Below are 23,959 nucleotides of genomic sequence, written 5' to 3'. Positions count from 1 at the left end.
TTTAGTTTAACCTAAGGTTAATGTGTAAATATAGTTACCTTCAGTCCCAAAAAGTAATATACAAATAAAATTTGAATTTTTTAACAATTGGTTGTATTAAGTATTTATATTCTTATTTGTTCTTAATAATGGTTGCTGCTGTACAGACAAATCTGTAACACCGAGTGGATTGTTTTTTGGCTGCTGTAATGGGTTTCTCCTGAATTTTTATCTTTCCCAAGACGATTGGTGCAAAATTAACGAAGTTAAGAGTATTTTTATACTTGTATCATGAATTTGTTATATAGGTTTTCAAGACTTTAAAGCGTCTTCCAACTCACGTTGTCAAAGTCGGTACAGCTGATAAGTCCAAACCTACCGCACCAATCGTTTTAAAATTTTTAGCAATAATTTTTTCGAAATGTGTTTCTCTTTTCCTTCCAAATGGAACATTGAAGTTTCGAAGACCCCCTTAGCATTTCCTGAAAAAAGTGGGTATCTAGGATTACTATTTTGAATTTTGATATCATATCATTCATGATACATCACCGCAAGAGTAATTACTGTTACCGCAGTCTTGTTTTATTTCTTGAAAATTGAATAGAATATTCCCCAAATGTCATATTCTAACATATTTTAACTGTTTCAGCAAATAAGAAAAAAATTAGCTATAGACCTTTACACGGATTAACCTTATTCACACCTTAATAATCCTTGCCGCTCGTTAAAATAAAACATGTTTTACATTTATTTTCTTCTCCTTGTCTTTATTAAATTTTCCTTTCTGTGTTGCTTCAAGTCAATTTTTATAATTTATTTTCGGCATCGCTTTGTCAGTTTGCATGATTACTTGTTTTCGTACGTTAGTTACATCGATTTATAATTTAATAAATTTTAATATTATTAATAATTATTTTAATGTAACGATAACGATAGATAGACCTTTTTAATTGGGAATTACAGTTAAATAAGTTTAGATACATGCAGCACTATGCATTTATGCGGTGCACTCATGATAGTTTTAATTACTTTTTTGTTTGTATTAGCTCAATATTAATCACTCGATTTAGTTATGAAGCTGAAACTTAGGCAATGTTGGTGTAAGTTTGTATTTTTTAGTTATAAAATATATGTTGTATATTTTAGTAAATCGCTTTAAATTATACATAAGATGCAAACGGACAAGATGTAGACGTAAAAATAAAATGTGCTAGTTGACCAACACATTAAGCGCACTCATTTCCAAATATTTTGCTTTGCATGCCCAAGTGACATGCATCCGAATCTTTGCAGTTCCACTCATGTCATCGTTTTTCAAATATTTTAAATAAGCTTTCGTTTATTAGTTACATAGTACATTTTGGTGCAGATGCTTGTATGCTGATATGCAAATTATAGTAATTGTAACAGCAGCGTTATTGCAGGTGATTTGCATTTAATTTTTATACAATATTTTTGTTAATATCATATTCGTAAAGTGGAAAGCACAGCGCCAAAACAAATAAGTGCCACAGATGAAGGCTCTATGAGCGCTTCGCAAAGTTTAAACAATCAAAGGCATTTATCGGGATTACAATAACAATTTTTAGAACGAAATATATGTTAAAAGTTAATTACAACTGAATGCAATTTGAAACATTAATTTAATTAAATAAAAATTTTTATTGGTTATAAAAAATCTATTTTGGCGTTGCTCTTTTACTTAATATAACAATAATTTAAATTATTTAGCATAATTTCGTTAAGTTTACAGTTTCCGATTGCAGACTTAAAAATATATAATTAGCGGTGAACATAAAATTCAATACATGCATTTATTTAGGGCATACCTGGCGCTTGACTAACTACTCAATAGGCTCCTCTATCGTCAAATGTAAATGTGCAAACGCTCAGCGATGCACCAGTGATGTCGAAAAAAAAAAACGCTATTCGTGTGCCGCATTTTTAAAAAAGCCGACTACGTTTTTTGGTGAAAATGAGTGTGTTTTTTTTGGAATCACCAGTAACTCCAAATAACGACACACAGATGTATAAATATATTCGCAAAGCGTTCGAATATTCATAATGCGTGGTTGACTTTTAAGCGTGAAATTGTGAAATAATACAATATTCAAATATTTTTAACTTTAATCGTGAAACGACCACCATAATTTCAGTCCATGCGTTTTCTGGTTTCTTTTAAATAAGCTTTATACGCTCGAAGTTATTATATGAAAAAATTATTTTTTAATGTTGTATCAGCTATTACAATGTGTATATATAAATAAGTTATATTAACAAATTAAAACATTTTGTTTGATTTTTTTTTTTTCATTTCTAATTTTTAAGTATAAACTTTGCAAATATATGTATATGTAAATGTAAATTTAGATAACATAAAAATTAAAAAATATATATATGCATCAAAAAATCGGAAAATACATTAACTACACATAAATATATATATATATATAATCTAACTCGCACACTAAATTGCTGATATACATTACTTTGCTTCGCTTTCTTTTGATTCATAATATTTTAAAGCGCGTCCACCACTTTACTTCTGAGTTAAATAGCTTTTTTTTGTCTAGCCACCAATTCTTTGCATAATTAACTGGCTGCCCAAACTGGCTTCTTACTATATAACTGCCAAGTGTTGCCTGCTTGCGTGTCTGGTGCCTAAGGTACAAGCCAATTTAGCAGATTCTAACACTAAAAATCTACTACTTTCTTTTACCGTACTAAATATGCTCATTTAAGAGGAGGAAGCTTTACTCAATTGATTATTTCAACATTTAGAATTAATACCGTTATTTTAAAGTGACGCACCTTTAATGCGCTTAGCCTTTTTGAAAACATGAATTAGTTTAAAATATAATGAGCGAATCGACGAAAGTAGCTAAAAACCCAACAATTTGATCGGGGGTGTAAAGCATTTGCTAGATAGAAGATAAATTTCACCTATATTATATTAAAGCAAGAAATATAGATGCATATTTTTAGCCTTTGGCTTAAATCAACATCATCAAGTGCAAAATTACCAGTAAAAATCAGCATATTTCTCAGCATATCGCAAATAAGAAATATTGTCGTGACACGGGCAAACACACTTGCAGCATACAGGGTATGTATGAAATAATTATATAAAAGTACTAAAATAAGACGGAAAATACATATCCAAGTTTTACTTTAAAGCCCAATACAAATATGCATTTGTTGACTGCTTTTGTTTTACGCAGAAAGTGAACTCGCATGAACCATAGTCTACAGACAGTTTATAAAGCGTATGTAGCACTGCGGCTCGCACGAGCGTCGGCGTGTGCGTACAGGATTGCTTCAAATTTGGTATAATATATTTGCAAATATATATTGGGTATATTTAATTTATATACTCTTCCGCATCGTGTCAATGTTCCCTTAGTTACCTGAAATAGTTACTTTACGCTCTTGCTTAATATATCTCTTCCATTATATGGTTGAATATGCATGTAAGCTAAATGGACTGTATTGCATAGGTTTTTTTTTTAACTCTGCTTGAACTTGCGCAATATGGAAATTTACCATTTGTATGAAAACGTTTAAGCTTTCATAGCCGTTCTTAGGTGTTTTTGATTTTTTGCTTAATGGTGAGCAGAAAGTATGCGTTTTTTATAATAGTTTTAATGATTTTTATAAATTTAATGCGTTGCTCTTTTCGAAAGTGTTCGCTTTTCGGTACTATGCAGTTAATCGTATCTCATTTGCTTGCTCGTTTTTCTGTTTTGCTTGATTTAGCATACACAATATACATATGTATGTATTTTCAAGCAATGGATTATGTATGCTTCATATTTTCACTCCTAACTATGCTTAGTTTTTGCTTTCTTTTTTGTTACGGGAGGAACAATTGCCGTAGTTTTTATGCTTTTCCCTTTCATCATAATTTATTGTGTTTTAATATTTATATCCTAATTAAAGGTTTTATTTTTTCATGCTTATGCTTCTCATTCCTTCACATTTTTTAAATATATCAAATGAGCTTAAGCAGTGTTTGTTTTGCTAATATTTTCTTAATATGCACTTGGCTTTAGCATTTTTTTGCATCTTCTATATTATATATATATAATTTTAAATTAGTTAAACTCGTATTAATTACGCCTTAAATGTCAAGTAACCATAAATTGTCGCACATACACACAAAACTTCAATAAACGCTAACGCGCCACAATCAATAGATTTTTTTCTCCTAATTCTCACAGTTGTACAGCATTTAATCTTTGTTGCAGTTTTTAGTTTGCGCGTCCAATAATTGCAGGCTGCTAGCACGCTCAGACTCACAGTAGTGAAATATCTGAAATCGGTGAAAATACGAATTAAGAATATATAGTCCAATTATTGTTGTTGTAATTTTGATTTGTGTGATTGCAAACCTTTATTATCGTGACTATCTGCAGTGACTAGTGTTGCGGTTGTTGTATTTAACAAACTGTTGTTGTTGTTGAAGTTAACTGCATTGTTGATATCTTGTGACTCAATGCTTAAATCAATTAACTGATTTGTTGCTGGTGTTACGGCATCCTGCAGGTTATTGATATCACTTTTTAGGGAGAGGAAAATTCGAGGTAAAAGAAAAACATTAATCAAAGCGGCCAGCAAATTAGGATAAGGAAATTTTTGAAATCAATTTTTAGTAAAGTGCAATTACAAATAAGCCAAATAAACCGTAATGCCAAGTATATTTTCTTATAACATGCGATGCAAAAGCCTTCTTAGTTGACTGCGGAATCTTGGCAAATGAAGCGTTTACTAGATGGGGGAAATTAAGTCACGAATACGATTTTCTTTACAATCTGATTTAAGAACAAATAGTGGTAAAACAATCTGAGAATTTCGAATATTAATGTACCAAAGTAAATTCCTATTTATGGATAGTTAAAAACGAATTTAATATTCACAATACTTTAGCTAACGAAAAGTCTGTATAAATATTTGTATTTGTTTCGAAAATAAAAAAAAAAAATTCTTTAAAAAATATTTTGTTAAAAAATGTTTTTCATATAAGAAATAGAACTTGCTATAGTAATCCGATATCATACTACTGTGATCAAATTGAAAGGTGAATTTTGTCCATTTCATTTCCTTTAAAGAAATCCCTTTCCACTGCAATACACTTATGTATAACATCGAATTTTCCAGTCATCATAGCACTTGGAAATATCCTCCGTGGTGGCCATCAGAGTCTTTTTCGATTTATTTTTTATATCCTCAACTGAGTCAAAACGGTGTCCTCGGAGTGGTCATGTGAATTTGCTGAATAGCCAGAACTTACACGAAGGTAAATCAGGCGATTGCGGTGGTTGCGGCACGATATTAGTTGAAAATGTGGCGCAATGATCACGAATAACCAATGCGGTATGAGATGATGCATTATCGCACTTCTTTGTTCAATAAATTCAGACATAGTAAAAATCGAAGAATTCACTTTTAAAGCCTAACAAAACGACGTGTATCTCAAATACCGATTCGAAGAACACGCGAAGTATAAATTAAAAATTCACCTTTCAATATGATCACACTAGTATTTTATAGGGTGACCCACGTTTCCTTCCGAGTATTACAACTTCGTGGCAAACTTAAAATACACACTGTTTAGCGTATAAAAATTCTTATTTTTTCGTTTCTGCGCTTCATATGCCAAGTAAACTTATGAATATTTGATAAACGTGTAGCATGCGAGAGATTTTACAAAATTTTCGTGGTAAAAATGCAGAGTCAAGCATATATGTACGTAGTGCCAAATTCCTTTCACCAAATTAATTTGTCTTAGCCCAACGGGGTGAGTAACTCGAACTTAATACCTATGCAAATAATTTACAAAAGCATATTTTTCCAGCCGTGCAATGTATGTAAGAGACAATTGCATTGAAATTTCACTTGCTTACTTTTTGTTGTTTAAATTTTCGATGTGATGGCCGTTGCCGTTTGAAACGGCAGTCGTATTTATTGTTGTTGCTGTTGTGGTATTTTGCAATAGCACATCACTGTCTATTGGCAATTTTCCATTGCTCACCTCGAGAATTTGTGTTGGTTGCTGGAAATGTTGTTGCTGTTGCTGTTGATGCAGATTTTTCGCATTCTCATCGATTAGCATATGGGAGAAACTGTTTATGAGCGCAGCTTCCTTGTCAATTACAGCTTGCTCGTACATAGCCTGTGTATTCTGCGGCTCCACCTTTTCACTTGTGGGCAACACGGTCACCACAGCTGTGGGCACTACTGTAGCAATGTTTTGTGGCGGATTTGGTGTGGTCGCAGTCGTAGTGGAGCCCGATGTGGAGCTACTGTCAGTGCTGCTGACAGCATTAGTCACTGCTGTTGTTGTAGTAGTAAAGGATTGTTCTTGTGGTATTTCCTGTGGCAAATTGTCAGCTGCCGGTTTGGGCGTTGTGCTTTCCTATTGTATAATATTGATTAGTTAAATTGAAAAAAAAAATAAGTAAAAATAAATTGCGCACACTTACCTTTACTGGCGTGGAGTTGGGTGTTGTCGCGCTTCCACCACCACTGGCACCTTTACGTGTGCGCGACATGATCGCCTCAACGCGTTTGCGTCGTTCTTCGCGCTCCTTCTCCTCTCGTTTAAGACGTTCGGCAACCTCAATGCGCTGCTTCTCCGCTTCCTCCTTGGCCTTCTTTTCAGCCTCCTCGCGTTGCACGCGTTGTTTCTCTTCCTCTTCACGTTTGCGACGCTCTTCTTCTTCCTTTTGCTTTGCCTCCTGAAATGAAAGAAATTATGGCATTTTAGTTTTAGTTTATGATGTAACACATAATTGTTGCAATGCTCAACTTACTTCAATAGCTTGGCGCAAACGCTCTTCCTCGGCACGACGTTGTTCCTCAGCCAAACGATTGGCTTCCTCTTCGAAAGCGCGCTGGCGTTCGGCCTCCTCCTCTTGACGCTTCAGTTCGGCAAGGCGTTCGGCCTCCAAGCGTTGACGCTCCAATTCGGCCTGTCGCTCAGCCTCCTCACGTGCCAGACGGCGACGTTCGGCCAATGCAGCCTTCGCCTCCTCTTCGGTTGTGATCTTATTTCTGGCGATCATTGAAGCGGTCATCAAATCATTATTATCACCATTTTGTGTTGGTGGCGTAAGTTCACGCACTTCTGAATTCTCTTTGCTGCCGTTTTGTGAGCGTGGTTGTGGTTGGGGCTGTGGCTGTGCTGCTGCCGTCTGCTCTTGCTTTACTTGTGGCAAGGCAACGGTGTTGGCTTGATTCAACTCAACAGACTCAGCGTCGATCAACTGCTGCGTCTTTGTTTCAATAAGAGTTGCCTCTGACACCACCGCTTCAACATTTTCAGCTGTAGTTGCTGCAGGCTCTGAGCTTACTGCTTCAGCGGCTATTGCTGCTGCTGGCTCATTGGGTGCAACCAATGCTTCGGCCGAAGACTCAGCTTCGGATTTCGCTATATTCAATGAATTCTTTTCGTCTTTGCTTTGCACCGGAGGAGCTGGTGCCTCCTCTTTTTTGCGTTCAATTGTAGTCGACTTGTCCTTTTCACTACGTGAAAGTGTCTGACTTGGAGATGGTGAGATTAACGATTTACTCATAATATCCTTGCCAGCTCTGTTTAAGCGATCCGAACTGGACGTTTTTGAAAGCGATTTGGGTGTGGAGGCTTTGGGTGTCACTGACTCCTACAAATATGAGCGAAATTTTATTTATTAGTTTAACGTGGGTTTTAAATTTATTATGTTAAATGGCTGTGTGTGACTTACCCGTTTGGCTGGTGTTTTCTTCTCAGCGCTAGACAAACGTGTAGACGATGACACAATCATTGAGGTTGACATCAAATTTGATGTTCGTTTGGGGGTATTTTGTGCTGATGTTGTCGTAGATGAAGGTGTTGAGGCCTTCACTGGCGGCCTATTATCTTTTTTGTGTTTATTAAGGTCTGTAAGTTAGCGCAAAATGTTAGTAAAATAATGTTTTGCTAGTGTCTAGAGACATTCAAGTTTAAACTAATAGAACAAAGAAACATAACAACCAAGCATATTACGCATAATAGAGAACTACTGTTTGAAATATTCGCGCGCCTGTATATGTACAACAAATTAATATTAATGTACATATATGCATGTAAGTATGTTGTATGTAGTTATGTACATGTATGAGAAGCACATTTACTCACCCTCCAGCGACATGCCAGTACCGGCAATACTAGCTGGCCGTTGCTTACGTGTAGCCGGTACGGATCTTCTAGCCACGTAACCAGATGTGGACAAATTTGTGGATGTGGACATTGCACTACCCGGTCTTGAAGTGCTGATGTTGCCGCCTGGGGTGACATTTCCAGAACGTGAACCTAACACCGATGCAACAACACAACGACACATGTGAATAATAAATGTTAAAGAAAAAACAAAGAAAAAGAAAATACATATGTACAAAGAAATAATAAATGAATTCGCTGGTGTAGAGCGCTGATTGAACAATTAATGAAACGGCAAATGATGAGTAGTCAAATGATGGATTTATGGAAAATTAAATATAAAAAGTATTTGTAAAAGTGTGGATGTAATGAAAATAAATAAATAAATCCACCACCAAAACTGAAAACAAATAAAAATTAACTGCTTTGAAGATAAGCTTAAGAAACAAAAATTTCAAACACAATAACCGAAATTCGTTTACATAGACTACATACATATAAATATACATTTAAGCGACACCCAAAACCAATTAAAGCTAAGCAAATACTAAGCATTTTGTTGTTTTTGTATGCAGTGTGAAAGAACCACTGCTCTATCCGCTATTGGGGGGTGGGAGTAACAATGTTTGCAAACTAAATTTCGAATGGGCGCTATATAACAGTAAAGTAATCATTAAATTTGTTTAAAGAGCAAATAATATTTGCGAGTATTTTTTAGCATAAATAACAACTAAAGTTTCAGGTAAACATTTTAAATATCTGAATATATACAGCTAACGAGATTATATACGAATGGGACAATGCGGGCGAGTATACTTGTTGTTGAAAATTTTCCGATTCCTTAGAGAAGTGATATATTTTGTAGAGAAAATTTGCTCAATTATAGTTAGAAATATGTATAAATATTTTGGTAATGATGATTTCCAATTTAAGTTTTATAAAAATTAGATGAAAAAATCGTTTTGCTAGTGAAAAGGTTTCGCGCCGAAATGTAGGCCAACATTTTTTCGCATAAATAGTTTAAATTTGTTTGTATATTATGTTAGGAATGTATTTTAAGCAAAATTGTGGCATTATGTAATTTATACCATTCCAAAAGCTGATTTTAGAAATCGTTTATATTTTTATTTCTCTTACTCTTAGTTCAACAAGTATACTTTCAGTTTTGTTACGAAATTTCATTTAAGTTTTTGCAGAAATTTTTAAAGAGATCTGTACAACACAACTTATTATAACAATTAAGCCAACGGCGAATTTAAAGTTTATTAATAGGCAAAGAAGGTCGTAATTTGAAGCTGGAATTGTTGAGCAAAATTGTTTTTCTTAAGGAAAAGAAACAAAAACAATTAAAATGCTAAAAAAAATCAAAACGAGACAATTTTGTTCAACAATTTCAAGCAAATACTACAATAATGTAATATTTAAAGAAAGTGTGGTGAAAAAGTGTAAGTATGTTGTTTCACGGTGTTAACAGACGTTTCCGATGCGGTAAGTTGTTAAAATATCTTGCGCAGGAAGTACTTTATAGCTCATTTACACAAAGAATCAAGTTTTATGAAAACAATTCAAAAGTACTTGTATGAAAGTATGTGTTGTGTATAAGTCACTACCGTAAAGTGGAAGAATGGTATAGAATGAATACTGTGTGGAATAGAAATGTTTGTTGCTGCCGACATGAAATTGAGTCAAAAGTGCGTTATGTTACACAGAAGAACCACAAACAAATGGCCGCTTGATTGTAAGTGTTTTGCAGTGGAACAATAGATTGGTGATTAACACGGAGAGTAGGTGAGTAATGAGTGAAATACTGAAATACAATGTAGAGGAGGTCCACAAATACTTAGCATTTGAAAAATTAAATCATAAATGCAGTTTGTTTCGATAGAAATTTTAGTCATTTACTAGTACATTTTTAAGGAGTTTAGCTTTCTTGGTTGCTTGGTTGTTACAGTTACGAGTAAAAGAAGTGGGAGAAGTTGTAATAAAAAAACCAAAAAAAAAAAATTATAAACTTCACACACACACACCTGTTGTTATTGAGAAACTAGAATTCATGATCAATAATGAGTTTGGATCGAAACGGTAGGGGTTAGTAAGATGATTTAGTAGCTGCTCGCTGCGTTTAGTCCCAATCGCTGATGGTGATGAAGCTAATGATGATTGCAGATACTTTCTAGTAGCAGCTGTCTGTAAGCCCAGTGTAGAGCGCGGTGTAGCGCTCGACCACGAATTGTTTAACTGTGTCAAACTCTTACAAGTGGTATCACGTTGGCCACCGCTCAGCGGACGAAAACTGTTTGACATGACGCCAACGCCACCGCCGCCGCCACCAGTACTGCTGCTGCTAAGCGTGTATTTGGCGCGCCCGCTGGCCAGATGTGTCATGCTGCGCGACATAGGGCCGCTGCTACCGCCGGCGCCGGCACTACTGCTACCGCTGCCGTGACGTGGCTTACTGCCGCGCCTTCGGCCACCTCCTAGCGACTCGGTTTCGTCCAAGAGTTCCATCTGTTCGCGACGCTCACGCTCGAGTATGGCGCGTATGTGCTCTCCATTGCGGCGTATCGGTTGAGCCAATTGATCCAGACGACTCATGGAGAAGGCACGTCCTGTTTTATTATTTTGGCATTTGATTGTTGACAGTTTACGTGGTAGTTGTTGTTTATGATGCAGGAGAGGAGCAGTGAATTGAATTGAATTTTGAGTTGAGTGAGTTGAATTTGTGTTGAAATACATACGATTGATAATAAGTATTTTGAAATTATCAGAATTTATAAATACATAAATTGCAAATTGAAAAAATATTAATGATTTTAAAATATACATACTTAGCAGTAAGCTAGCTAACTTAAATTAATTGAACGAAAGGAATATTTAAATATGTTGATGTAGTAAATGTAAATTCGTAAATAAGTACATAATCTAATTTATTTCGCTCTAAGTGCATATGGTGTTTGGCGCAGGCGCAACTAACAACACAACGCGCGTGACATTGCTGCTTTGGTTCGGTGCAAATAATCAAAGTGAAATTACAAACATTGTACAGGTGAAAAAGCGAATGTGGTTGATTTCATGGGACGGCACAAAATACAGTTGTGTGGAAAAATATTGCATTGGCTTAAGACATGCAGCAAAAAATGCGAAATAGTCAGATTTCAATTCCAAAATATAAAGGGAAAAATACTATAAGATAAGAGTAATATAGAAATTGAATTAAAATAAATAAAGCAATATGTTCTTTGAGAAACAGTACTTAAAATGAACAGAAAAACGCCTAGTTCCGAGGACTAAAGATTTTCAGAAAACTTGGAAATTGTAAATTCGAGTTCATAAATGAATAATTAATGGAGTTTGCGATAGTTTGAGTATACAAGCGAAGAATAAATGCTAATACATTTTAATAAAAACAAATAGTTTTTTAAAATTTGGTTTCGAAAAATCATGTTTTAATCTAAAAAATTGTCTGTTTACTATCTTTACAATAAATAAGAAGATATAGTAAACCATAAAGAAATTAAAAATCACAACTACGAATCTATAGCAATACTTCGCTTAAAAAATAGGATCTCAAAAAAATAAATACATTAATTTTAATTTATGGTATGGTTCCAATTTTTTAATTAGTAAAAAATTATTTTTAAGTAAAAGCGAGCGGGAAAGCTTTTTTCTTCTTATTGGACCCTAAAAGTATGCAAACTGTGATGGTTAATATCACTACGACAAGTTTTTTCTTTCTAAGACCATTAAAATAATTTGTAATTGTGTGAAAATTTTGAACCGAGAGGTATAAGAACGTTTTTTCGTAAAGAAAAAAGCAATTTAAAACTTTTCGAATCAAAGAACAATATTGAACCCCCTAATATACAGAAGCAGTATAAAAAATATATATTATTCCATGATGACCCTCATTATCTCAACGAAATATTTTATGACAAGGACCAATATTAATTTGGACACGGAAGAGTAACAATTTCAGCACGTTCAGGTGGAGAGTTCTACGAGATTTAAGATGCGCGTCGAAAAGTATGCGACATTTTGAGAAGCCGAAAGCAACAGAAAGTTCAGTATCGCACCTTACGCCACAAGTAATGACTTAAGACGGAAATCGACAAATAATCGCTGACAATTATGAATATTGCAATACAAAATGATATGTACAGTAAAACGAAAGATACAACAACAAAAAACAAAAAGAAAACTAAATTAGCGAGCTGCAGGATGAAAATCGACACGAAAATATGCCACAACGAAATCAGAAATGCATTTCTTTTTAAACGCCAAAACTTAAAACTTAACGATAGAAAAAAATTAAACAATAAAAAAAATAATTAAGAAAACGCGAGACTGTTGGCAGAGAAAAAGGGATGGAATGGACGTGTTTTCTGAAGCGATGTCTGTATGATTATGTAATAGCTTGTGTTGCTGATGGATTTTGTACAAGAAGACTTATAAATTATGGATATATGTATGCATGTATGTATGTAGGTATGTATTTACTAACATGTATTATAATTATAAATTTCTTGTTTGTTTCAAAGTTTTGGTTTGGTGGATATGAATTATTTACTGTTGTTGATTGGTTTGTATGGATTTGATTAGATGTATTTTTTTTCTTTTTTTGGTTTTTGGGTTTTGGTCTGTTTAGTTAGTTATTGGCTTACCTGGGGTGCGTGGCGTGTGGCTCAGTGACGATCTGGAACCGTAATGCCCGTCCCTGGGGCTGGGTATTGTCGGCATCAAATCGGTTTTTCTGCGGGCTACACTTCTAAACACAATTTGTGTTGCATGACTATCGACACTATCGTCTGTAAAATTGTGGTACAGTGTTTTTGTTTGTACAGATAGTTTGTTTTGAGTAAGTACATAGATATTTACATTTGTTTAAATTATTATGGATTTTTTTCTTTCTGATTATGAATGAATTTGTACAAATGTACAGTATTGATTTCTCTATTTTGCTTTAAAAACGAATGAATACGTTTGAAAAGTAGGTATATTACGAAAAAAATATATGGGTAAAAGGCGCAAAGCAGCAAGATCAGCATATTAATTGCACTATATATCGGCGTATGTATGTATGTACGCGCGTACTACACACTGAACTGAGCGAGCATGCCACACAGCAATACAGCATAAATGCAAAACAAAAACAAAAATATTACGTAAGAGAATCAGTTTGGGCATTCAAAAAAAAAAACAAGTGGAACTAAGTATTACAATTCGAATAATTGAAGGGTATACTTCAGTTATCAGACTTATTAGGAGTTCGATGCGATAATTTCCGAGCAAACAATCGAAACAGTCCCACTAAAAGTGACTCAACGAGCAACACTACGATTAAAGAACATGCAATCAATACAAAACTAATCAAATCATGCTGGGATTATTTTTTTTACAAATTTTATAAAAGGAATTTAAGTTTTAATTAGCGAAAACGTTTCATTGTTATATCTCATTCATTAGAAAAAAATTACGAACAAACAAAAGAACACAAAAAGGTTAATGCGAGGTTATGAGCGTAAAAACATGTTCAAAAACAAATAGTCCAGTTTGTTATGATTGATTTTTAGGCCTAGCAGGAAGGATACTGAATTGGAAGAGAACCTAAAGCCGTTCTGGCGGCAGTCATGTCATGGTTGGATTTGTGTCTGGCGATGTTTCTTGATAAAATTGCTGTTTTCTAGTTTCGGGTGGGACACAATAGACCTAAGGTCGCGGTGCATCTCTCATTTATCAATCTATTTTTGGGTGTGGGTGTTAATATACTGTTATAATAGTGAAAACTAATGATGTAAATTTATGGAACAGCCGTTGGACTGGCGATAAGGATATAAGAGAGTAATGAAAATGCAAGAATTCTTTCTACAAAACCTTTGACCGTCAAGGTGCTAGAGAAAACTAAATATACTTAAATTCTATATTTAAAATGATCATCATCATACAAGTATCAATCAAGAATCTACTTTTTCGATTAAAAAACAAGTGATGATTTAAAATATTGTATTAAAAATGTCCATTTATCAGCATTAAATCGCCTAATACTTTAAAGAATCTTTTTGTTGAAAAATGCAAAATTTAGCAACTAAACTAAACTGGACTATTCATTATTAGTAGGTACGAAACGAGAAAAAAAAAAAAACAGAAAACAAGTTTTTACGAAAACATTTTGAGCATTCGAGCAGAGCAGAGAGGGTGTAAATCTTCTCTTTGGATTAGTGTGGCGCACAGCCGCACTCGTCTTACTAGAGTAATTAAATGTCGTTGCTGCTGTAGCCGATTGACTGCTTTTGCCAGCTGTGCTTGTGGTTGTTGTTGTTGTTGCTGCTGCTGCTGTAGCTGCTCTTGCAGAGTCTATTGCAACATTTTGTCTGTGCCCACTTGTATTTGTTATACTTTGGTTGTTGTTGTTGTTGCCGTGCTGATGCTGCTGTGCCTGATGATGAGCAGTATAAGTGCGTACATGGCCTGATGTGGCTGTGGCAGCTGGGGGATCATCAATATTGATTTCACTGCCCACAATGGAGAGGGAAAAACGTTTGGGTGGCTCATCGTTCGAGTATCCCCAATTGAAAACTTCATACATGGATGATGACTTACGACGATGATCTGTGTGGTGTATTGATTGTATTGTATTTGTACAAAGGGTGATTGTATATTGTTTTTATACAAGTTAATTACATATTTTTTATTATTTTTCTTTCATATGTACTAGTATGTATGCAGATACGTATATAATTGCATACTAAGTTTATAGTATATACAGATATATATTAATCGTACAAACAATGCTATATAAAAGTGTACATATGTATATATGTGTGTGTAGTAAATGCATATGCGGTTGTAAAATCATACACATGTATACTAATGACCTTCTGACTGCATGTACATTATAACAGTAGTTTTTTTCTTTTTTGTTTTGAAGAAAAAAAAATGTTGGAAAATTATAAGAGAGTAAGTAAAAATGAATGAATTGATGCTTGGTAGAAAATAAATTGTTTGTTTGATAGCTGCATGTATCATTAATATTGTATTGAGATGCCGAAACAGTAGAGAGAAGAATGGTGTAATGCATGGCACATACTTTACTTTATGTGCATACACACACGCACACACCTATCAACCAATTATAGAAGAAAGAAAGTTTCATGTATATCAACCAAAGCATATGCGTTGTAAGAAAATCAAAAGTTAGAAGAAGAATTTTCAAACTAAAAAACAACTCAAAATAAAAAAATACTTCTTGCACATTGGCTGCAATACCGCAAACGAATATGCAAATAATATATTTATGCATAACATTTTAATATTTTACGATCTGCTATTTAACTCGCAAGAGTATACGGGAGGGGGAAATCCAAAATAAAGCAGGAGCGAATTCACAGTGGGCGCTAAATCAAAATTATGTATGTTTGTATATACTTCAAATATTTACGTCATAGATAATACGAAAAATACAGAAATTTATTTCAATGCACACACGCACACAATTATACGCAGTAAATGCAGCTCGAAACTATAACGAAGAGTGGAAAATACACACAAGTAAAAAAAAGTAAATTATAAAACATATATATATGTATATAAATAAATGTTTCTCGACTGCAAATTATTAAAAACCATTAATAAAATAGAGATAATTTATTAAAGTGTGAAATTAAGTAAGACACTTGTTAATGGTGACGTGATTCAACAAACTTTTGCTTTCTAAAGCAGTTAGGTTGCAGCTGAATACGATCACCATTGCATTGTGCTTTCTTAATTTGTGATACTGTGAGAGTTCCTGGCGTTGACTAACTTGTGTGCTTTTACAAACTGCAAACGTGATAAGTGGCAATGAGTGCGAGTTAATCGTCTACACTTACCTTCATGCCGATCCGTGCCACCGGCCGATGTTGCACGCTTCTTGGCACCACTGTCGGTCAGTTCACGTTCAGAACTACGACGTGATAATGAAGCACCAGTAACATTAGAGATCGACGTCGACCTGTAGAAAATTAAAAACATTTGTATTTGGTGTTAAACAATTAAAAAACTTTATATATGCATTTGTAGCAAAATAGTTGTGCTATGAACCAGGGTACATTATTTTAGAAAAAAAAAATTAATAATAGTAGGATGAAAATCGTTGACAAAGGAGGAGAAAATAATAAAAATAAAAGAATAATTTATTTATGGGCGATCTGAGGTTGGTAAATGAAAGAAAATTGGTGTTTGAGTTCTAAAGTGTAAAAAACGGTTTATCTTGATTTTTGGAAAACTACAAGTTTATGGTTAAATGGCAAAATTATAGGTAATAAAGATATCTAAAACTTTTGTGTTCACATCTTTTTCAAAAAACCTCAAAATTTAGGTGAATATTTCAAAAATTCGAGTTTTTGGTTTTTTGTTTCCAATTTTTACAAAAAATATGCTTCTTCTACGAAATTTGGAGTGAACTAACCTTTTTAAATCCCAAATACACTATAATTTTTTTAATTTAGAATATACATTTCGTCAACTTTTTTATTTCATGCCTCCTATATCTATACACTCCGCAGAGTCACAAAAGCACAAGCAGATTGTTACATTTGCATAATTAGTTTGAATTACTCACCGTCGATGACCCAGATAAGTGCTTGGCGATACCAGTCCAAAATCGGGCTCCAGTAGGCGAGGTGTCGACGAGCCGAAAGCAAAGGCCACTGTACTGCGCGGACCTTTCTTTGTTTCCAAGCGGGATTCGCGTTCCTAACAAACGAATAAAATATTATTTGCGCTTAATTAACAATTTCACCTGCAAACACTAAATGCAACAAATTCCGAAGCTGCAAGTGCATTAACACTTGCGTTCTTGCTTTGTTTACGTTACATTTTCGCTGCCAGCATACCTGATTCTTCCGCAATATATATTCGCGGCGCTCCTTTTCCGCCTCGGTTATGGCGCGTTTACGTTCTTCGACTTGGTGTCGCTTCTCCGTGTCGCGTTGTCGTATCTCCTCTATGCGGCGGCGACGTTCCTCTTCTTTTTGTTCGCGATATCGTTGCGCCGCTTCCGCTTGCGCTTTTAGCTCTTCGATTTTCCTTTGTCTTTCTTCATTTTGACGCTCCCGTGCCAACTTTAGCTTCTCGTCACGGTCTTTACTCACTAAATATTCGCATTCACATTCGAATTGGCGCAATGTGTGGTTTTTTGGATACGGTTTTCGTTTCGTTTCGATCCGGTGAGTGGATGGTGCGTTGATTTTGTTTGTGTTTTTTGATTTTTGGTTGGTTGGTGCATGGAATGTTGGAGAATTTGCAATTAGTTAGGCAGTAGAAGACACAAACACATATTTACATATATGTACATATATTTATGTAGCGCTTAATAATAGTGTGTATGTTGTTGACTCTTTAACTGTCTGTATATTTACAATAATAGTATATATGTATGTATGTGTACCACCACGTTCAATGTTATGCATTTGCGGCAGTAACATGCGAAACCGCAAACAAAAAAAATTGTATTAATAAAAACGGAATGAGTGCAAATAAAAATAGTAAATCCAATGTCTTTTAGCGGTGGAGAGTAGCACTTGCTACTTCACGATGTGCATGTAGAGTTCAAGAGAGAGGAAAGCGAAGCGGTTGGGGCTTTTAGATTCCACATGCAAACATACATATCAAAATTGCATTAGAATACGTATGTAGTAGGTAACCAAGCACCGTTTACAAGTTCACACTCAAAGACTGAATAATATTTACATATGTAGATATGTATGTTTGCAGTTAAGTTCATTTAATAGATTTCAAGTGCATTTAGTTTGTTAAATTCAAATTAAACGCCGCATGCAACGCAAATACGTGAGGCGACTTTGTATCCAAGATGTGGAGAAATGCCGTTATGTGCACATTATGAAAACGAGGAAATAAAAAGTAATACATTTTAAATAGACCAAACAAATCGTACGATATGTGAAATTCTAATTATATTTAAATTCTTAGCCAAAGGTCGATTAGAGATAACAATATCTCGTATCTATTAAATCTACTCCAAAAAGGATGAAACTTTTTAATTAGAATGATATAGCATCTGATCAAATTTAATCCGGACTGCTCCATTTAAGCTGCATGCTCAAACCAAAACGTTAAATATTTTTTTTTTAGATTAGCGTAACCCTGGGTCGACACACACATTTTGGTTACACTCGAATCAAAATACTTAAGCTTTGGCACACTAGAAGTCGAGTATAATTTGCATACGAGATCATTACTAATGACGAAAGCTGATGACGTTATGAATATGACTTCGAAACTGTGCAACGATCTAGTGAATGGCACTATAAAAATGAGCCGGAACGAAAAAAGGCTTATAACAAGTGTATGGAAAATGAGATTAAGAGTTGGTAAGTTTGTACTGGCTCAGAAGTCTATTTCGAAAGCGATAGTAGAGATTTAAATACATGATACATGAAAATTTGTGTAGATTTTTGTCAATTCGGGTCATATTTGATCATATAGAAGGTTATACAGTGTAAGTGTGTAAGTAAATGTTCATTTTAGGTAACACTGGTTACAGTAATTGACCACAAAGTTTTCAAAAAGTATACTAAGAACTTAAAAATAGGGCAGGAACCTTCAGTGTGGGCATTTTTTCTCTCTAAAATGTATGCATACCCTACATATTTGTATTATTAGTTTACTGCCAAATAAATTTAGATTCAATATTATTTCCTCTTTCAATGCTTTCATAATTTATTTATATACACAAATAATACGTTATCAGTTTATAAAACGCTAATCATCCTCATATCGATATCAAAATAATTGACCATTCCAAACAATCGATCAAAATCGCGCCTTGTAGTAACTAGGTGCTGTTTTATATCGCAAATAATAGGATAATATATAATATTTTTAGGTTTAGATAATATTTTTCGTCAGATTTCCTAATATTAAACTCACATGTCTTAAAAGATACATGATATCTGAATGAAAGCATAATTACAAACACATGCAAAAATATTTGTTGTATTTAGGAATTATCAATTGGGTGCAATATAATAGCGCTTCTACCATATACTTTCGAAATGTTCTACCACCAACAACTTTCATGTCAACTTTCAAACTGTTCAAATTGATAAATATGCGGCAATACGTATTCAACAGGCAGGTACGTGAAGAGCCAACTATGAAACTGACGTCATCATAATAAATATGTGGTATTTGCGAGCAAGATATGTACATACATATATACGTATACTGTAGATACCTTCCTATCATACTACTCGGTATAAACTTCTGTTCGGCACTTAAATGAAAATCCCGATATTAAGTGATAGGAGTGGAGTGCTTTCCATTGTGAAAGAAGAACATAAGCAAAAACAAAGAATACAAAAAAATATAAAAATGCAAAATCATACGAGTTCCAAGACCCAACCCACGTTCTAAAAAGTCCGAAAGCTACTTAAAATGGAACAGCGAACATACAGAAATCGAATTATGAATAGGCGGCCGGCATATGAGCAGACAAAGTGTGAGCAAATTGAAGCACTTAATTGTTTCTTTGCCTTTTATTTTGGGAGCTAAAAACAAAGAAGACGACAAACAATGCCAAGCTTAATTTAAATTGCTAATACGTAAAGCATAAAATAGCGATTTCGGAAAGAAAAATAGCAAAATGCGTCTGGAAAGATACAAGCGCTCAATCAATGGCTATGTGGTTAAACTGACAGCATGTCAGTAGGAGGTATGGTAGAAATTGGAAAGTGCTGCAAACAAACACATATACTCGGTTTTAGTACTATATATGTATAAGGTTGCTTTTGAAGTGTTATATAAGTTTTTAATCAATTTGCACGCTTGGTAATTCGCTAACAACATACTACATACAAGTGTATATACTTTCATAACCGACCCGGTTGATTTGAAAAAAAAAGCAAATACCTTTAAAAAAAATAATAATTTTCAAACTCGAATTTCTTAATAAATAAAAATTTACTTCAATACCTATTAATTTGCATTGAATGCCTTTTTCACATTAAAATATTAAATAACTTCAATTTAACGACCTAATCAATGAAAAAAATTTAATGATATAACTGCACTTTGGTTCCATTTTTTTGTATTTTGAATAACTATATACATATTTATGTGCATTTACAAATGTGCGTGTGTATGTACATGCATTCTTCCAACATTGTCGCGAATATTTGTGTGATTAATAGGAATTTTTGGTAGCTTTTGTGGCATTTGCCGGCATAAATCGGCTGCTCTACCTTGCGTTTCCAGTCTATGCATAAACAAAAATATATATGTACTTACACATATGTGTAATATAAAAACACGCTAATTTAGCTAGCATATAGTTTAGTACATATGTATATTACATTGTGGAGATTGGGAAATAAGAAAACTTTGTAGACAACCTGACTGGTAGCAACAACAAAATGTCAATTATAGCTATTGCACACTAACATACTTAATAAATGCCAAGTAAATAAAAAGTTGTGCACATGTATGTAGCACATATTAGCTAGTATGTGTAACATAGGCGTCTTCTTTGCTAAATGTCGAGCGTTTTACTTGCGTTTATGTTTGTGAATTCCTGCTTAGACGTAGTTGAGGCGCTTGCATCATCAACAAAAATGTATTTCTAGTAATTTAGGTCGTATTTTTTATTGCCGGTTTTTAGTAGCATTTCGCAGATTACATGATATAGGCTATGCAGAAACATATGTTCTAGAAGCGATGCATAAATGAATTTAAATTTTCAATTATAAAGCTCCACGTTTTGCATCTTGGTAATATTTTGCGTTCGTATAATTGTGACAAAGTCAAGTCAGCTCAAGTGCAAAAGTCAATGGAGGGGAATAGGGTGGAAAACCAATTGATAGCCATAAAAACAATTGTACATTACGAAAGAGCTATACTTGAATATACTGTATGAAAAGAGCTATAATGCGCATTTACTTACTTAAAGTATTAACAAGGTATAGGGAGGACAATTAAAACCCATGGGTGTGCAAAAATAAATCTAGGTTAAGAGTCAAAAATTTGGCTGGAAAATAGGTGTAACGTAAATTTTAACAATCTTTATATTTAGGAAATTTTGATATGACAATACTTTTTATGCATTCTGCAAATATGAGCTATTTTTATAAGTAATTATGTGTATTTATTTACAGTTTAACTTAATTTTTTTCATGCACTTTGTAATCCCTTATTCTTGTATCGGTAATAGGCATTTTGCAATTTTATGTACAAATTAGTAACTTGTAATGGGGCATACTCAACTACCTTGCGCTTCAGTATCATCTCCACCCACTTGCGCAAACCAATGTAAAGTTGTTTTCTTAGCATTTATACTTTCCATGGAATGGGGGGAACACACAGCAAACGGTGCAGAAAACGGATTAAATGCGAGATTGGCTTTTGAATTCAATTTTGAGTTAATGTATTTTTTGGCCAATTTTGTCACGTTACGGTTAAAAGTGGAAAATGGAATGTGAAATTATTAGCATGATTGTTTAGCAAAAGAAAAATGCGAATACGTGTACATATGTATGTATAACGTATATTGAACTTGTGTGCGTGCAGTAATTTTAAATTATAATAATTACCTTTGCGTTCGACACTGCCTTCTCGACTATCGACTTTCTGAACTGGTTCAGCTGCAAAGAAAATGCACGATTAGTAAAAAATTAAATCAGGAAAATAAGAGAGAAAACATCAAAAGATATAGGCAACGTGTAGGCAGACGATATTAAAAAATCTAGGAACTTTTAATTCCACAAATTTTCAATGGATCAGTGGTGGATTAACAAATTCGGTGCTTATTGTCGTTGGATCACTATTCTTAGCTGTTTCCACATTAGCCATACAAATACCGAGGCATATACATATATGTATATATACATACATACATGTGGGTAAACATTTTTCAAGCACAATTCCATGTGTTAGTCAAATCAGCTGTAAAGTAAAATAAACATAAGACAGAGAAGTAAGGGAACGAAAGAAAACAATAACAAGTAGTTATCTACTAATAAATCAAATATAAGAGAAAATAGTGAAAATATATTTCAACTACACTTTCACAATGCCCTTCAAAATACTGCGTCTAAGCGATAAAGAAAATAATCGTGCTGGCATTTCACAGTAAATATAAGAAACTGTGATGAACAGAGTTTAACTAGACATGTACACTATGGGAACAAATGCATCTTATCTTTGAACAATTTCGTTTAAAGAATAATTTCCGATTGTTAGCAAAATGTCATATCAAATCCTTTTGTACATGACTAATTATGATCTGTCAATATTTGATTAACTCTAATTTATCAGTAAATGAGTATATTGCTTGGTTCTTATGTATAACCAATGACTTTCACTATAGCACAATTTATATTTGAATGATACTGGTATGTATAAAGATATAAAATATGTACCTACTACTTTCTTAAATAAAAATATATTCTCTTTTTAACTCCAGATTATCATAATATGCATGAGTGTGAGTGTTTATACAATATTCGCAATAAATGAATTGATTTGATATTTCTGGAACTTTCAAATCCAAAGGCTAATTAAACTTATATTTCGGCCTTTAAAGGTCAGTAACCTACCACTGTAGTAGGGAGCGGCCATACCGCTGACACAACTAGGACAAAGGAATTACATATTTTCCGGTGAACACTAAAAAACATTTGTGGATGATTCAGCACTGGTGTCTATGACTGCGCTGCATATCACAAAAAAATTTTGCCACTTATATATACATAAATTTGCCACATAGTTGCGAATTTTCATATACACAATACACTATTTGCTAACATTTCTAAAAATGTTGAACATTTAAAAAGCACCTGACTCCTTTTTATATATAAAATATATTTAGTGTTCATCGATTAATTTTCCCAGTGAACAAATTAATATTGTTTTTCGACTCAAAAAGCATTGCCTTAGCTTTACAAGAAATGTAAGTGCAACACACCAGATGGTTGACATAATGCAATAGCAAATCAGTTTTTATTCTGGAATAACTCGGTTGACTTATTTTTAAACTCTTCGGCTCCGTAATCTGCTATGCTGAACACTACACTGCGTTGGCCCCTGCACTTGGCAGTTTGTCGTATCATATCGAGTACGTTTTTTTCTGCACGCACTCCTTCCTGGAGTGGTGCACCTTGATGATGAGAAAAAAAGAATTTTCTTTTCAGGTTCACACAATAGCAAATGTTTGCTGCGCGGCTACCGCTGTCTTTCGCTCAGCTGCGCCGCTGCCCTCAAGGTTGTTCGTCAGCTCTTCAACAATCGATTGTTTTTTTCACACATGAAAAGCAATCAATTTTATAAAATTTCTATGCGAAAATGTCATCTGCCTCCACCGTAATATTTAGGTAAGATTTTTTCCTGAATTAGAGGTTTACCTTCTTGGTTATTTGATGAAATTTGCTGTTCGCCCACAAGACTCGCCATATTTTTCACTTTTACATCAGTCACTTGGAATTTTTCACAGTTTTAGAACTAATAATGACGACGACTGCGAAAGCAAAAAAACGAAAACGGCAAACGGCACAAGTTCGACGAACGAACAGACGAATAATTGCCGCAAAAAGAAATGACTAAAAACGTCTTGACAGAGATCCGTATGTTGACGTTGGATTGGCTATGCTTTCTATTGCCAAAGAGTAGAAGAGATGGCCATATTTTTCTAGTGCTAAAGTTTTTAGTACACTGTCAATAGCAGGGTTGATAAGTTGTACTATAATTAATAATAAATATTGATTGATATAGTTTTGTAAAATGTTTTAAAATTTCAAATAAACAAAAAGTTGACGC

The 23,959-nt window shown here is 34.0% G+C and overlaps 1 protein-coding gene across 12 annotated transcripts; it reads right to left on the bottom strand.

The window, feature by feature from the left end:
• Nucleotides 1–725: 725 nt before the first annotated feature.
• LOC105231432 (ensconsin) lies at nt 726–23,758 on the bottom strand. 12 transcript variants are annotated; one of them, XM_011212722.4, is made up of 15 exons: nt 23,548–23,756; nt 21,739–21,789; nt 17,026–17,282; nt 16,752–16,885; nt 16,021–16,142; nt 14,399–14,761; nt 12,817–12,960; nt 10,183–10,764; nt 8,135–8,308; nt 7,722–7,897; nt 6,792–7,640; nt 6,462–6,716; nt 5,883–6,394; nt 4,371–4,537; nt 726–4,291 (listed from the first exon to the last, which is right to left on the bottom strand). In XM_011212722.4, exons 1-15 carry the CDS (start codon nt 23,594–23,596, stop codon nt 4,275–4,277), a joined length of 3,852 nt encoding a protein of 1,283 aa, XP_011211024.2. In that variant the 5' UTR covers nt 23,597–23,756; the 3' UTR covers nt 726–4,274. The 12 variants fall into 12 exon arrangements, with proteins under 12 accessions (XP_011211024.2, XP_011211026.2, XP_011211028.2 ...); XM_011212724.4 differs by having other exon boundaries at nt 10,411–10,764; nt 23,548–23,754; XM_011212726.4 differs by lacking the exon at nt 14,399–14,761 and having other exon boundaries at nt 23,548–23,752.
• Nucleotides 23,759–23,959: the final 201 nt, after the last annotated feature.

Source organism: Bactrocera dorsalis, chromosome 5 (genome assembly GCF_023373825.1).
Source record: "Bactrocera dorsalis isolate Fly_Bdor chromosome 5, ASM2337382v1, whole genome shotgun sequence".
NCBI classification, from domain to species: Eukaryota; Metazoa; Arthropoda; class Insecta; order Diptera; family Tephritidae; genus Bactrocera; species Bactrocera dorsalis.
The sequence above is the reverse complement of the archived record's forward strand: the minus strand, read 5'-3'. Positions and strand labels throughout refer to the sequence as shown.